Source organism: Apus apus, chromosome 5 (assembly GCF_020740795.1).
Source record: "Apus apus isolate bApuApu2 chromosome 5, bApuApu2.pri.cur, whole genome shotgun sequence".
In the NCBI taxonomy this organism is placed as follows: Eukaryota; Metazoa; Chordata; class Aves; order Apodiformes; family Apodidae; genus Apus; species Apus apus.
This window is the reverse complement of record NC_067286.1, coordinates 55,811,052-55,824,910: the sequence shown is the minus strand read 5'-3', so window position 1 is coordinate 55,824,910 and position 13,859 is coordinate 55,811,052. Positions and strand designations below refer to the sequence as shown.

The following is a 13,859-nucleotide window of genomic DNA, read 5'->3' as shown; positions in this document are numbered from 1 at the left end:
ACACAAATGACCCATTAATGAAACAGATGTAGCAGAACATGTCAAACAATCTCATTGCAAGTTTCTTGACGAAATCACAGTAAATTACTAGTCATTGAAAATCACATCTGTGGAATTTTATTTTCAACAAAGTTTTATGGGATAACACAAACAGGTGAACTCAGAATGGGATTTCATCCATAGCTGTTACAAGTAGTAACTACACATGGGGATTAAAGTCAATCTTGGAAGATTTATTTATTTTAAATCAAACATGGAACCCATATATCAGGGCAGGAGGTTCTCCTCAATGCTACACTGACATGACAAATGGTTTTCTGGTTTTGCTGTTGTTGGATTTTGGTTGTTTTTTTAAAATAGGTCCTATAGAACAGAAAATATTTCTGATTGCATAGACCTCATCTGGCTGAACTGTACTGTCACCTGCCCCCACTACTGTGTACTACACTTCTAGTACATACTCCCAAGACTCCATAAACCTTCCATGCTTGAACTGGGACTTGAGTATAAATATAGGGAGCCTAAGGGTTGATCTGGTTTTTAAAACTGCTTCACTGAGCTTGTTTTATGCTGGATACAATTTTTAGCCTCTCACTTGTGTGTGCCAGCACAACAGTGAGAGCAGCTTCAAGCTTTTTAGATGTATCTGGAGCGTTAAATGAACTTCCAACTATGGTTCTCTCAATATTTCTTATTTACAAGCAGCCATAACTAGTGACAGTTTTGCAATGTCACCATGAGCACAACCATCTTCTCCACAGCTCAGGTCTCTTGCCCTCTGACAGACATTGCCACTGTGTTCTGCTTCTCACTTCAGGGTTGTTTTTTTTTTAAAAAAAAACAACAAACCCAAAACATTTTGACATCAGTGTGTACTGAGACTACTGTGAGTGGTTTAGGGGGAAAAACAATCAAATGTAGATGTTCAAGATTTCCCTCAGTTCTGAACCATTTTTTTAAAAAGCTGATGTTTATACCAATAGTTTTGTTAGTCTGTGACAGGGTAAACTTACTACAATGAAACTAAACTTCACAGCATTGTGTCTTTTAACATTTATTCTCTCAGTACAGGCCAACATTACCAAAATTCAATTCTCTTAGCAGCTTTCAGACAAAAATGCATGACCTGTATAACAACAACTGATGTGAACTCATCAGGTACTGTAAACACACCTTCAGCAAAGCACTGCACACCCCCTTTACTACATATTTACAACAGAACCACACAGTTTTCAAAATTACTGGATTCAAATGATATAAGCACAAATGCTTCTCAAGCTTAAAACCGTTTTAATTTACTCCCATTCAGGAGGGCTTGGGGGGTGGGGGTGCTGTTTAAGAAAAGGTACAAACTCCAGATAACCTGTCCAACTGTTTTCCACTGTTTAAGTGCTATGTTCTATCACTGTGGTACTGCCAGCCCCAAACATCACAGCAATAGTTCAGTTATTCCTCTGAACAAGGAGCACATCATGAAACCATTATATTTTACAGTAATATTTAGTAACATCTGAACTCAAGACCAGATATTGCCAATATTCCCACAGACCAGCACCCAACCCAACCGACAGACAGAAGGGCACAGGGCACCTTTCCATCAGTAACAGCTGAAACCAGCAGCCCTCACTGCTGCCCCAGGAGGAGCCACTGGTGGTGGGAGAATCTGGAGACACTGGCCTAGCCTGGAGCCCTCATGATGGCTTTAATGAAGGTCACCCTGCACCTAGACCCAACACACAGTAGCACTGCCAAGGTGCCTGTCGATTTTGAAGGTCTTTCATAGTTTTGTTTCATAAGAACTGTTGATTCAGCTTGGTACTGAAGACACCAATAATTACACAACTGGGTATTCTGGTTTTGTAATTCATTAGACTGTGAGCTACAACAGACAAAATTCAGAAAGTCTTACATGAAAGCAAACTGAGAAGCCCACCTTAAATTTAAATGTATACAAACCATGTCCTGACAGTAATTAATGCATGAGTCAAATACAAAGAATGTTGACCTTAACTTTGTTTTTGTACTTTACAATGTCTTCTCAAACTGCAACCAGGTCACTGGCTTATGACTGCAAGGGCTTGACTAACGTTCTTGGGGATTTATGGATTAGGTAAGTCTTAACATTTGTTTCTTATCTGAAAAAAAAAATATAATTAACCTTTTAAGTGTAAGAACTGCTTAATAAGCAGCAGCTCAACAACTTAATCTTCCCACACACTTTAAAACACTATATTAAAATTTAAAACATTTAAAAGCACAGTACTAGTAATGCCACCAACAGCAGGATCCTGAACAAGACAGTGCCCTCACTATCACCATCAACACACCACAGTCTTGCATTTTAAAAAACAATGTACATTACAATTTCACATGGTTAAATATTTTATTGCTATTTACACGAGTTGCAGAAGCTGCAAAAATAATTTTCCTTCAGAGTCGAAAGATGAATGTAGAAAACACATTCTTCAGTTTAAGTAATTCTTTATTACCAAAGTCAGTTCTGTGTCCAAACAGTTTTGTGGGAGGTTTTTTTGGAAGTCAGACTTTTGTAACAGTCTCAGAGTGGAAGGCTGAGCTGTACAGACCAGGCCTGCTGAGCTCTGTGCTCCAGCAGCTGGTGTGCCCCAGGCTGGGAGCAGGGCTGCCTGCAGGGAGCAGTGCCAGGGGGACAGGGGACAGACACCACGGCAGGCTGTGCAACCAGGGTTCTGCCGCCCCCTGGCTGGACACAGGCACCTTCAGCTGGGCAACCTGCTGCACACACAGCTCCTGGGCAAAGCCAGCAGAGTCTGGCTTTGTGCAGAGAACTGAATTCACGAGTGGGTGCATCGAGCATGTTCTGCTTTAGGGGAAAAAAGTATATATTATGTATTTTTTAATATAAAAAAAGCTCTTAATAAAAAGATTAAAACTCAGGAGTCTACATTATGACTATGTATTGTTAAGATGACTGAGCAACACTCTGTTCTTGCTCAAGTTAATTAATGAATTGCACTACTCTGTGCTAAAACTCCTACATATTAGCAGCATCATATCTCACCCTTTCTGTCTTTCTAGCAGGTAGGACCATGCAGCTTTCTTTAGGGAGATGCTAAAAAGGTACCTCCTGGTAAACATAGGTAAGTGCATTACACAGACAGCTTCTTGCATCAGTTACTGTGACCCACTGAAAACCAGATGCAAAACCAGTCAAACACTTCTGTGAAGTACTAATTCTGACAGCTCTTCAGAGCCTGTTCCAGTAGAACTTGCTTCTGTTCAAACAGAACTTATGTTCCTATGTTTTCCCTCCTTCAATTGGTGCTAACCCTGAATCAATATTCCAGCTTTTCCCAAAGTTCATTTCGTTCAGCATTGTCCAACTACGACCACAAATACATTTCTGCACACACTGGTTGTTTTTTTTTTACTTTCTCATCCAACTTCACAGGAGTAAGAATTTTTACAAAAAAATATCATAATTACAAGCTTTACAGAAAAGCAAGAGGAAATACTGGTGTCTGTAAAATACATACATACATAGTTCCAGCAGCAGTCCTGCATACAGACAGCATATATATTAACCATAAGTAGATTTAATATGGACGTGTGGTCTAACGAGTAGGCTGCCACTTGTGGCCATCTAGTGCTTCCACTGGGGCCCTTAGGATTCACGTGGTCCTTTGCACAGCAGCTGCTCCACAGTGGAACAGCCTAGCGTGTCACTGCCTGCTTCTGCTGTCATCAGCTGTCATGGAGAAAGGCCAGATTTGGGATCAGCAGAAGGAAACGTTGGAGCCCTTCAAGCGTACAGAGAATGGGATTGTGAATTCCAGTGAACATGCAAGAAAGTCAACCTGAGGCGTGATGCTTCCCTCAGAGCAGCTGCTCTGGCACCACTGCAGTCTGAACCTTCAGTATTCTTCAACCACACAAGGTTAAGGTCAAAACGTTTCCTCTTTTCTCCTGATCAACACGAGCCATCCTATCTCCATTGATTATTGTGCCCTAATAAACTTGTATCAACGAGTATCAAAGCTATGGCCACAGGTATTGCTATTCATGCCATCTCTAAGTAACGTCACCCCAACCATCTTCTCTGTACAATTTAACAGCTCAATCTAGTGGTTAAGAAAGCCAGGTCTAAGTACTCTTTTGCCAGCTAAGGTTTCTAATATTACAATAATCAGTGGTGCAAAGCCCCACCAATACAGTATGCTCCATTTGAATTTATACAGTAATGCACATAAATTTATCCTTTTCTCATTCCAGCACTGTATATATTTACTGCTACACGTTTAAATTTGCCTGCATTTTCAAATCTTTTTGCCTTTTGGTATGCATTAAATATGTTTGTATTTTTACTTATTTTTTGGCTGCTGTAATACTCAGATCTATGAAAGAAATCCATGTAAGTAGCATGAATGGGAGCAGTGCAATGAGCAATATATATCTATATAGTTTTCCTTTAGAAGAAAATACCCTCTAATGCTGTGTTTAAAATTGTCCCTATTTAGAAAAGTAAAAACAGCAGTCCATTGGAAAAACAACCCAACAAAATCTACAAACTAGGTGTTCCTATACATAAGGATGAGGAACCAAAGCTTTGAAGGTCTCAGTGCTTCTTTGTTCACAAAGGAATATTAGCTAGCTTCTGTCCAAGAATCTCAATGCGCCAGATCAGTATGACTGACACTCAGAGCTCTTGAGTCTGTCAGACAATTATTTCGTTCCTGTGTGGAGGGGAAAAAGACAAACAAATTAAGCAGATGCCCAACAGTTCAAGCAAATAAACAAAATCACTAGTTCTAACAAACAGGAAAAACTAATATATGCATCTCTGGAAAACTGGTCTTGTTGGGTAGGGGGCACTTTTCCACATTTAATAAACACCCTTTTCCCCAACTTTCAACTAGCAATACTGGAAAGATCTGCTGATGTGTATTTACACCCTTTACAGTCCTGACCCCTGTCTCACCAGCAATGCAAGAGCCCATCTATGGGAATTGCCCTTAGTGGGTGAGCTACAGAAGTTCACAAGAAGTGGGAACTAATTTTATTATCACAATGTACATATAAGCAATACATTTATCTTCTGAAGTCACATCAATTCTATACTAAGGCTCCAGTTCAGGGGCACCTAGGGCATGACATTTTGACATGCTGCCACTGTTGCTGCAAAGCATTATGCTTTACCCTGGATTTTGTTTTTATTTATTTTTGGCTGAAGTTCACCCTAAGTGAAGTTTTGCCTACATTTCACACCACAGGAAAATCTACAGTATATTCGTTAGAGATAATATAGTTAAGACACCTTTTCACCACTTAACAGTCAAATGAGAGCCACACAGTTTGGGCTTTTTGCTGCTTTAGGACAAACAGTGAAGATCCTTGTGTACAGGTTTGTTAGTACAGAAGCAATTTGATCTTCCTAACAATTAGTTGCAATAACTGTGTTAGTAAAATGCACAGCAGTGTAGAGAAGGCAGAATGCTGCTAGCTTACTTGACAATCTAGGATGCAGTGCCTTATTAGGAGAAAATAGGAAATGGGAAGCAGCCATGGGGCACACACCACACACCATTAAGGGTTTATGTTAGCAGAAGCATAACACAGATCAGACAAACTGCTCCTGTACAACCTCAGGAACAACTGAAGTTGAATGTAAGGGGATCTGAAAATGTACAGCAATTGAGGTGACTGGGCCCTTTGTAATAAAGGGGCTGAAGTTAAAAAAAAACAAAAACAAAAACAAACCATTTAACTGGGCTTTAGAAGTTCTTGTATTTTTAAGTAGCATTTACAAGAATGTAAGGTTCCAGAAGTTTCCTATCCACTGTAGTATTTAGAAAGTCCAAAGCCAGAGACTGCTTGATATCATAAAAGCCAGTGGTTGGACTTATGCACTTGCTTAAAATTAAGGATAATTCACAGAAGTGTTACAGAATGATGCCTTAAACATACACTTTAAACATCTTACTGAAGTAGGATCTTACCAATCACTGGGACTTTGTTGTTTTATTATTTTTCATACTCTTTTTATCCCAAACCCTACTAGTGACACCTATTTTTATAAGAATATTGTAGGGCTTCTTACTTGAAAATGATCTTCAGTAGCCTTGCCACCCATGTTAAGAACATTCAGAGAACTGGCACGCTTCATGCTGCAACCAGGACAGTGAACATGCAAGGATAAACCAATCAGAATAGCTGAAAACTAACAGCTCTAAAACACAAGTATAACAATGAGCAATGCACAGTTAAGGGATTTTGAACAATGCCCCAAAACTGATCTGAGGGATACCCTTTAAGTTAACTATATAACTTAGAATATGTTTATATTGGGTTCTAAGTTACATATTAAACCCGCAAAATTACAAGCTCCGCCAGAGCTTGAAACATTTCTGGCAACTGATTTCATTTCAACTCAAAATCTCAATTTTTAAAGCATATCAAATGAATACACTGACTTAGCTTTGATTTTTTATTAACTAATTCTCAGTTTCAATTTTATGCAGCTTCTTACAAAAGCTTCAAAACATTCAGACAGTTGAGGAAAAAAATGGGGAACACGTTTGTCACGTAGACAGCATTTAACTTAGGAAAGCTACAGCAAACATTAGGTTCAGTACTTTCTGCCTCATCTAGGTAAGTCTTCAGAATAAATTTCAAAAAGCACTTTTAGAATCTTTAGTGTTAAGCATTTTGAAGTGCAGAGAAACAAGATGGTTTGCTGCTGTTAACTGGTTATGCTTTTGGCTTTACAATGCTCTGAGTGATGGTAACAATAACCCTAGACTACTGTACTGAAAGCAACAGAAAAGGAAAAAAAAAAATAATCCCCTGCACAGGAGCTGATAGTCAAATTATCACTGCATTAGCTGTAATATCTACTGGTGCTGAGGTAAGGATCAATAATTTACCCACATTTCTCAAACATAACATTTAACAAAAATATTTTCATGTGTGTGTAATTAAATTCAAGATTAGCCTTAAGCTTCCTGTCATCACAGTGACTACAGCAGGAATGTGATGTCCTTTATCCCAAAGTGTCTGTACATTAGGTATGCTTGCTTTGATTCTTCACTCGCTCTTTAAATACTGCAAAACTACTAAATGAGGGCTTTGAAGATCTGTTTGATGAACTATTCGTAGGACTGTGAGGCCCTAATCTTGCAGTGTTACCTACATCTTTAAAGACAACTGGCTGATGTAGTTTCCAATGCCTTCCAATAACATGGAAAGGTTTATCCATACAGATCACATTAGATATTAACCAGTTTTTCTTCCTCCTGAAGCAAGACTACTAACAGCCAAAGTCAAGCACAAGTTTTAAATGCTTTCATAAAGCAAAGGCTTAGCAGAATAATGAACCAAAATACTAACAAACACAGGCAACAGCTGCCACAGAACACAGGCTTATTGGTTTTCCTAGCATTAAAGCTGAACTTTTCAAAAGCCAGAATGCAGACAACTTAAACTATTTGACGTGAGTGTTAGCAACAACAAAGCAAGGACTCGTGCATGGTGTGTACACCTCTCATTTATTCAAGGAAACACGTACAACAGAGGTTATGTGTGGAAGTCAAAGGAAGTTAATCTGTAGAACACAAACAAAACATCACATCGAACTCTCCAAAAGAGCATAAAGGTTTGTGGAAAACATTCCAGGGAAATAAAAATACATGTGTCAGTTTTTACTGGTGAAGTTTTTAGGTTCTTGCTGAAGTGCCAATGAAAATTATTAATCACACGAGATACTAGTTTGGTTTTGTTTTTGTGGTAAATCAAAATACCTAAGAACTTCAGTCTGGCAAATACACTAAATTCCCTCCATGTTAGAAAGAAAATTGCACAAACAGCATGCAGTTATTTTTCTAGGGCTACGTAATGAAAGCTTTTTTTTTTTTCCTTTTAAATTACAATTCTTAACTGTTCTTCCATATGGTCAACATTTTAAAAGTGAGAAAATCAAATCTAATACTAATTCAGCAAAGTAAAATTATTACAGAACTGAATTCTGAAATATAATAAAGAAAGGATTGATACCATGCTTCAGGTAGCATGTGTTTCAAAGAACATTTTGGAAGTGATTTGTTCTTTGTAAAAAAGACTTTTTGCATTATTTTAAAGAAAAAACTTCCCTGTTGAATTTTCCACTTTGTTCTCTTTGACCTTCTGTATCAAGCAACAAAATGAAAACTCAAGTCTTTCTGTCATACTGCAATATTAATGTATTTGCATATTTCAGAATTATACCAGCGCTGGCAATTACTATTTAAAGAAGTGCAGTGTAAGCAACAGGGGTAAACCAATCTCAAAATAAAGTCTTAATAGAGACATAGGCAGGGAATGCAGAGGTTACTGGTAAGGAAGGAGGCACGTAAGTCTACCCAGAGTGACTGATTTCATAGCAAAAATGTTTTATATGTAAGCTAAGTCAGTATTGTAATATTCAGCTATCAAACACACTAAAAACCAAAGGTTTGCATAATTAAAACTGTATATCCATTTTATTAAAATTGGAAGCTGAAAAAAAAAAATAACTATTTACTAAAGCTTCTGAAGAATTGAAAAAATGAGTTTTGGGAGTATGAATATGTACAACTACGCTACATGATCTATAAGGGTCGTGTTTAATACTAGGAATCTTAGCTGGTTTAAGTAACAAATTAAAATATAAAATAGGATTAAAAATGTCTATCTTACAAGAACATAAACTGTAGTATTTATTGTCTAACACACTTAACAAGGATATCTATATAAAAGCCCGTCAATGCAATAGATTTATTGCAAGTTTTAAGAAAAACTTATTCAGAGAACAACAGGGGTGTCTAAAAATAATACTCTGTCAAAAGGAAAAGCAATAGGTTTTCCATTTTTTTCCCATATTGTCTGTATTTGAAGATATCTCATGATACAGACCCTACAACAGAATTAAAGTTCATGTAGGCAGGCTACTTCTACACTGGTTAAATAACACTATCAAAGTGCAGACAACAGAAGACAGAGCAGTTCTTACAGGACACTGCAAAGCCAAATGTCTTCAGTTATACATACGCGTAATTTTCTACACCTGTAATCACCGAGTTACTTTGCAGGCAGAAAGTTAGCTGTATTTACTACAGAGAACAAGGAATAAAACTTTTGGCTTTTAAGGAACTGAAAACCTTTCCATGTCTCACAAAATTGAGGGGAAAATGCAAAATTAGCTATGAATTATTGCACCTATTAATACAATAATATACCTGAACTATATTTATGAACTCTAGACAGAACTGAATAGGAACAAAAAAACAACATAAAAAATGCTAATACTGAAAACAAAGAAGGAAATCTCTTTTACACTATTTTGGCTTGCATTTGCTTGTTTTCCCTGTAGCATTTACATATTTCCTTCTTCTAATTACATGTTTTTCACAGTTTATTTCCAGTCTATCATCTCAGAGGCAGTTCTTAATGATGGATCAATAAATGCAAAGGGATTTTTGACCCTGAATTTGATTCAGTGCCTTCAACATCAAGTGTTCAGCAGCTGAGACGGAAATTTTAGTTAACATTTCTAAAAAAAACAGATCAGGCTCAATTTGAAACAGTTCTGCAAGGAAGCGAATTCTGTGTGTATTGCAGCTGTACACAATGTTTTATAGCCAAACAAGAACAGGAAGGCAAACCTTCCTTGGAGCACTCAGAAAAACACATCGAGACCCTGTCTCCAGATGACTCTCTCAGATATCAACACCATCACTATCTACTCTTATTTCATAGTTCCACTTGCTCCATCAGAAATTAATCCAAGTTCTTCAATTTAACTGTTTTAAAGCCTAAGTTCAAATTCATACAGTTTCCTGTCAACTGAATGCATTCCAGTTTTCCACAGCAAGGGGAAAAAACCTTTCAAAACTGATTGCAATTATGTTGGCAGTAAGGGAGGACACCCACAAGTGCTAGTATGAAAAATAGTGGTACATTTTAACATTTCAACTTCTCGGCAGCAGCCAATAAATTATCCATGTTTTTCGGCATTTATTCAATATTACATACATCCAAATCCATAATCATATGGTAAATAGGAAAGAGTGATAAGTCAAATTAATTTTTACCACTGACTTCACTGAGGTCAGAATGTTGATGAGGTGCACAACTAGGTTCAAGTTTTTCAACATTTTCCTTTGCTCTCTAAAATCTGGATTTTTTCAAAAATAGAAACTAAGAAGGGCTCAAGTCAGTGATTCTCTTTATACCCACAGCAATATATAAAGCTGTATCAAGACATTAAGCCATATTAAGAATGTTAGTTGTGAGTTTACTGTATTCAAGCTTTTACTGTAAAAATCAGTAACACTGATTCTTCTTCACTACTGTGTGAAAAGGAGAATTTTGCAGGTAATTAACACTTATTAACAACTATGAGGCTAAAGCAGTAAAAAGGGAAAACACAGTTAAAATTGAGTTAACTCTTGAAAGCAAATATAATTCTTCAGATGTTACAGAACTTAAAATGAAAGTTTAAGAAATTCTTTCCTATTTTTAAGATGTAAATCTAAATGATATGCAGTTAGCTAAGCAGATAAAACACTGCCCTAGGTACTGCACTAGGCTACAGTGGGGGCAGAGGATGAGGGCACACCAGCACAGCCAAGAAAAGATAATTACCCTGGATTCTTTGGTTCACTGTCTCGTGAACTTCCTCCCTTCAGCTTTCTAACCAGCTTCTCACTGCTGCGTCTAATGGAAGCACGGAGCTTGCTAAAGGAACCACTGCGTTTTAAAGATCCAGTGCCATCCTGAAAGAAATTGAACAAATGTGAATGTGCAAGAGTTTGTCACCCTCCCCCACACCTGGCTCAATGACATTTTGTTGGTGAAAAGAGTTCTTTAAATTGGTATTAGTACATACTTGGTACAATTACCTAAACACAGACTATCATATAGCAACAACCTTACCAAAACAAAAGGCCTCCTTCCAAACCATAACAAAGCTTTCCAAAACATGAAGACAGGCTCAAGCCATGATTCATACTGATTAATTAAACCCCACCACAGTAGTCAAACAATTCACCAGCACCATGTTACCATTCCATATCAACACACTGTGGTTAAGAGTACAAAGCCCAAGCAAAAGCATTCCATCACAGCCCAAGAAAAAAAAAAACAAACAAAAAAACAGTTTTATTTTTTTTCTAAACATCTACATTACTTGCAAACATGTTTGTTTAATCCTAGAATCCTTAAGCAAAAATATTTCTGATCAGAAACATATCTGGTTAAATTCCTACACTTCATTTTCTAAGATGTAAAACATGATGAACTTTTCATACGTTGCCTTCATGTTTTACACTGCTGTGCTGATCCAAAGAAACTTCCAATTGACCACAATTCTATCTTTAAATGTTTTACTCTTGAAAAAACAACCAAAATTTTAGTAAGATTAGAAGTGACCACTTCCGTACTTTACAGAAATCCTATGTGATTATGCAAGGAGAATTGTAAAGGAAGAAAATAAAGTACTACTAAGCAGACAGACACCTGAGTTGGAGTGAGTTTATTAGAAGTTAGAAAGACAAATACACAAATCACTGAACACCAAGATTAGTAGAGAAAAGCATAATTGCCAAAATCTCACACAAAGACTAAACAGCAATGCTACTTTATAATAATCATAAGTGAAGACATCCAGAGTTCCATATTGATGTTAACCGTGTAATAGGTCTCTAAATACATTTTAAAGCACTTGGAGAACATGCCTTACTGTTACGGGTTTTGGTTTGGTTTTCTCGTGTAGAGATCACCATCATGCCACTTCAATAATACCTTGTGTGATACTTTTAACTACCTTTTTTCCATAGTGAACAGCTACTTATAAAGTTCATTGATAATTTTTTTTTTTTTTACTAATGTATTACACAGCAAATGGTTGTAATAACATTTTGTATGACTAGATACATATCTGGCAAAGCTACACATGTACAGAAATAGAAAAACCAAAAAAAGACACCAGCACTGGAGGAATGGCCAGTTTACAGGGAAGTGTAGCTCTGACAAGAATCTTAAGGGGTTTGCTAAAACACAGCAGTCAGTACTGAAGAGAGAAGTTAAAGCTTGAAGATGGTGCACGCCCGTCATGCAGGAGACAGTATAAGAATCACAAAAGGCATCTAGGCCTGTCAGAAATGGAGAGAGAAAAACTGAATGAAACTGTTGGGAAAAATTCAACAGTTTTCAATTTTGAACAGTTATGTTTACAGTATTTCTAGGTCACATTCAAAATAATCTGGACTGCCCTTAAGTACAAAGTGCAGGCCCTTGCAATTACCAACATCTTTATACAATTTTGCCTGTTACTAATATGCAACTTAAAAACAAGCATGAATGATGCTGTGCATTCTTTCAGTTAGCATGTGCATAATATACAAAACACCTTTAAGAAGGGATGGCTTTAGTATTACATTTTGTAAACAATGAAAGGAATTTTTTTTTTCAGCTGACATTAACACAAAAAGAAAAATAAAGAATAAAACAAAAACAGAACAAAGGAACAGAGCAAGGTGCATTCATTTCAGCTTTAACTTCTGTCAGGCATCTATCCTTGAAACAAAACTACAAGAATAAAGAGGTCTTTCCCTAACCTCCAGACAAAATTCTGTTTGTTCCTTTAGGGAACTAGAAAACAACTGACCTGTTGCAATTCAGTTTCATGTATATTTTTTTATAGAACGTATCTGTGTATATCTGTATAATCCAAGTGGAAACTTCTCTCCTTTCCCTAATGCAGTGAGGCAGTTCAAATAATCCAGATTTAAAAATAAGATGTAGTTCAATTTACACACTTTCCATCTTAGCATAAGTACAGAGACCATTACTGATAGTCTTAAGATTAAGTGCTTTGAGGGCCTTTACCTACAGCAGCCAGAATGAACAGTAATTAAAATTATTCTTGGAAATGGTAAAATCCCTTGCTACCAAGTGATTAGAAGATCAATATCTAACCAAGTATGTGTTTTTGTTAACTAGCACATTAGGAATAAGCAGACAAGCTTACAGGTACTTAAAATCTGAAATAAAAACCCCCAGGTTAATTACTGACTGCATGATAAACAAAACACCTTTAAAACATAAGCTTAGTATTTTTTAAAAAATCCAGTGTAAACAAGCAAAAAAAACCCAACCCAAATCACAAGAGATATCAATTCCTATGGCAATGTTTATTTGCCAATTTTTATGTCACTCAGAACAAGAATTGTCTTAATACTGTTGCTTATGTCCCTCTGACTGACACTTCTTACTAAACAAGAGCATCTCTTACCAGCTGGTCTACAATAGTGACATTTATTGCTTTTGCTTCACACCTACAAGCAGACTCAGGTGCAGAGAAGCTTGTCTTTTTGAAGCATATGGGTTAGATTAAGAAATTAGTGTTCTTAGTGTAAGGAAGTATACCTTAAATGAGGAACTATCACATCATGAAGATTTTCATCTGTCCTGCAAGTGGCCGCAAGACCAATTTACAAAAATGCCACTTACAGATACTCAATGTCATTTTAAATATAAAAATATAAAAAGGGATAAAAAACTTGGGATTTCTACCTCGAATTTTTAAGACCAAGTATTTATTTGCAAATACCTTCTGTTAACTTTAGTGAATGGATTTATCAGGAACATGTAAATGTGCACTACACAAACCTCACTTAACACATCTTTTTAAATAGTTAACGGCAGGTATCAATAGACATTTCATTTTTTTGTAAGAGTGTGAGGCATCACATCAAAGCATATAATGCTTAACATGGATAACACTACATATGAAAGCCACTTAATTACAATAAGCCTTCCAACAGCATTTTTTGGAAATTAAGTTGTTTTACACTCTCCACCTATTC

General features: G+C 36.7%; 1 protein-coding gene across 9 annotated transcripts in view; it reads right to left on the bottom strand.

Moving 5' to 3' along the window:
- Positions 1–3,379: 3,379 nt before the first annotated feature.
- KLC1 (kinesin light chain 1) overlaps positions 3,380–13,859 on the bottom strand; it is a 43,929-nt gene continuing 33,449 nt past the window's right edge. For 4 of the 9 annotated variants that reach the window (XM_051622620.1, XM_051622621.1, XM_051622619.1 and 1 more), the window contains 3 exons: positions 10,636–10,766; positions 6,077–6,143; positions 3,380–4,712 (listed from right to left, as the gene is read on the bottom strand). In XM_051622620.1, coding sequence (XP_051478580.1) covers positions 4,647–4,712; positions 6,077–6,143; positions 10,636–10,766 — 264 coding nt within the window. In that variant the 3' untranslated portion in view covers positions 3,380–4,646. Of the gene's footprint in view, positions 4,713–6,076; positions 6,144–10,635; positions 10,767–11,509; positions 12,144–13,859 lie in introns of those variants that run through there. The other 5 variants (XM_051622624.1, XM_051622625.1, XM_051622627.1 and 2 more) reach the window with 3 other exon arrangements.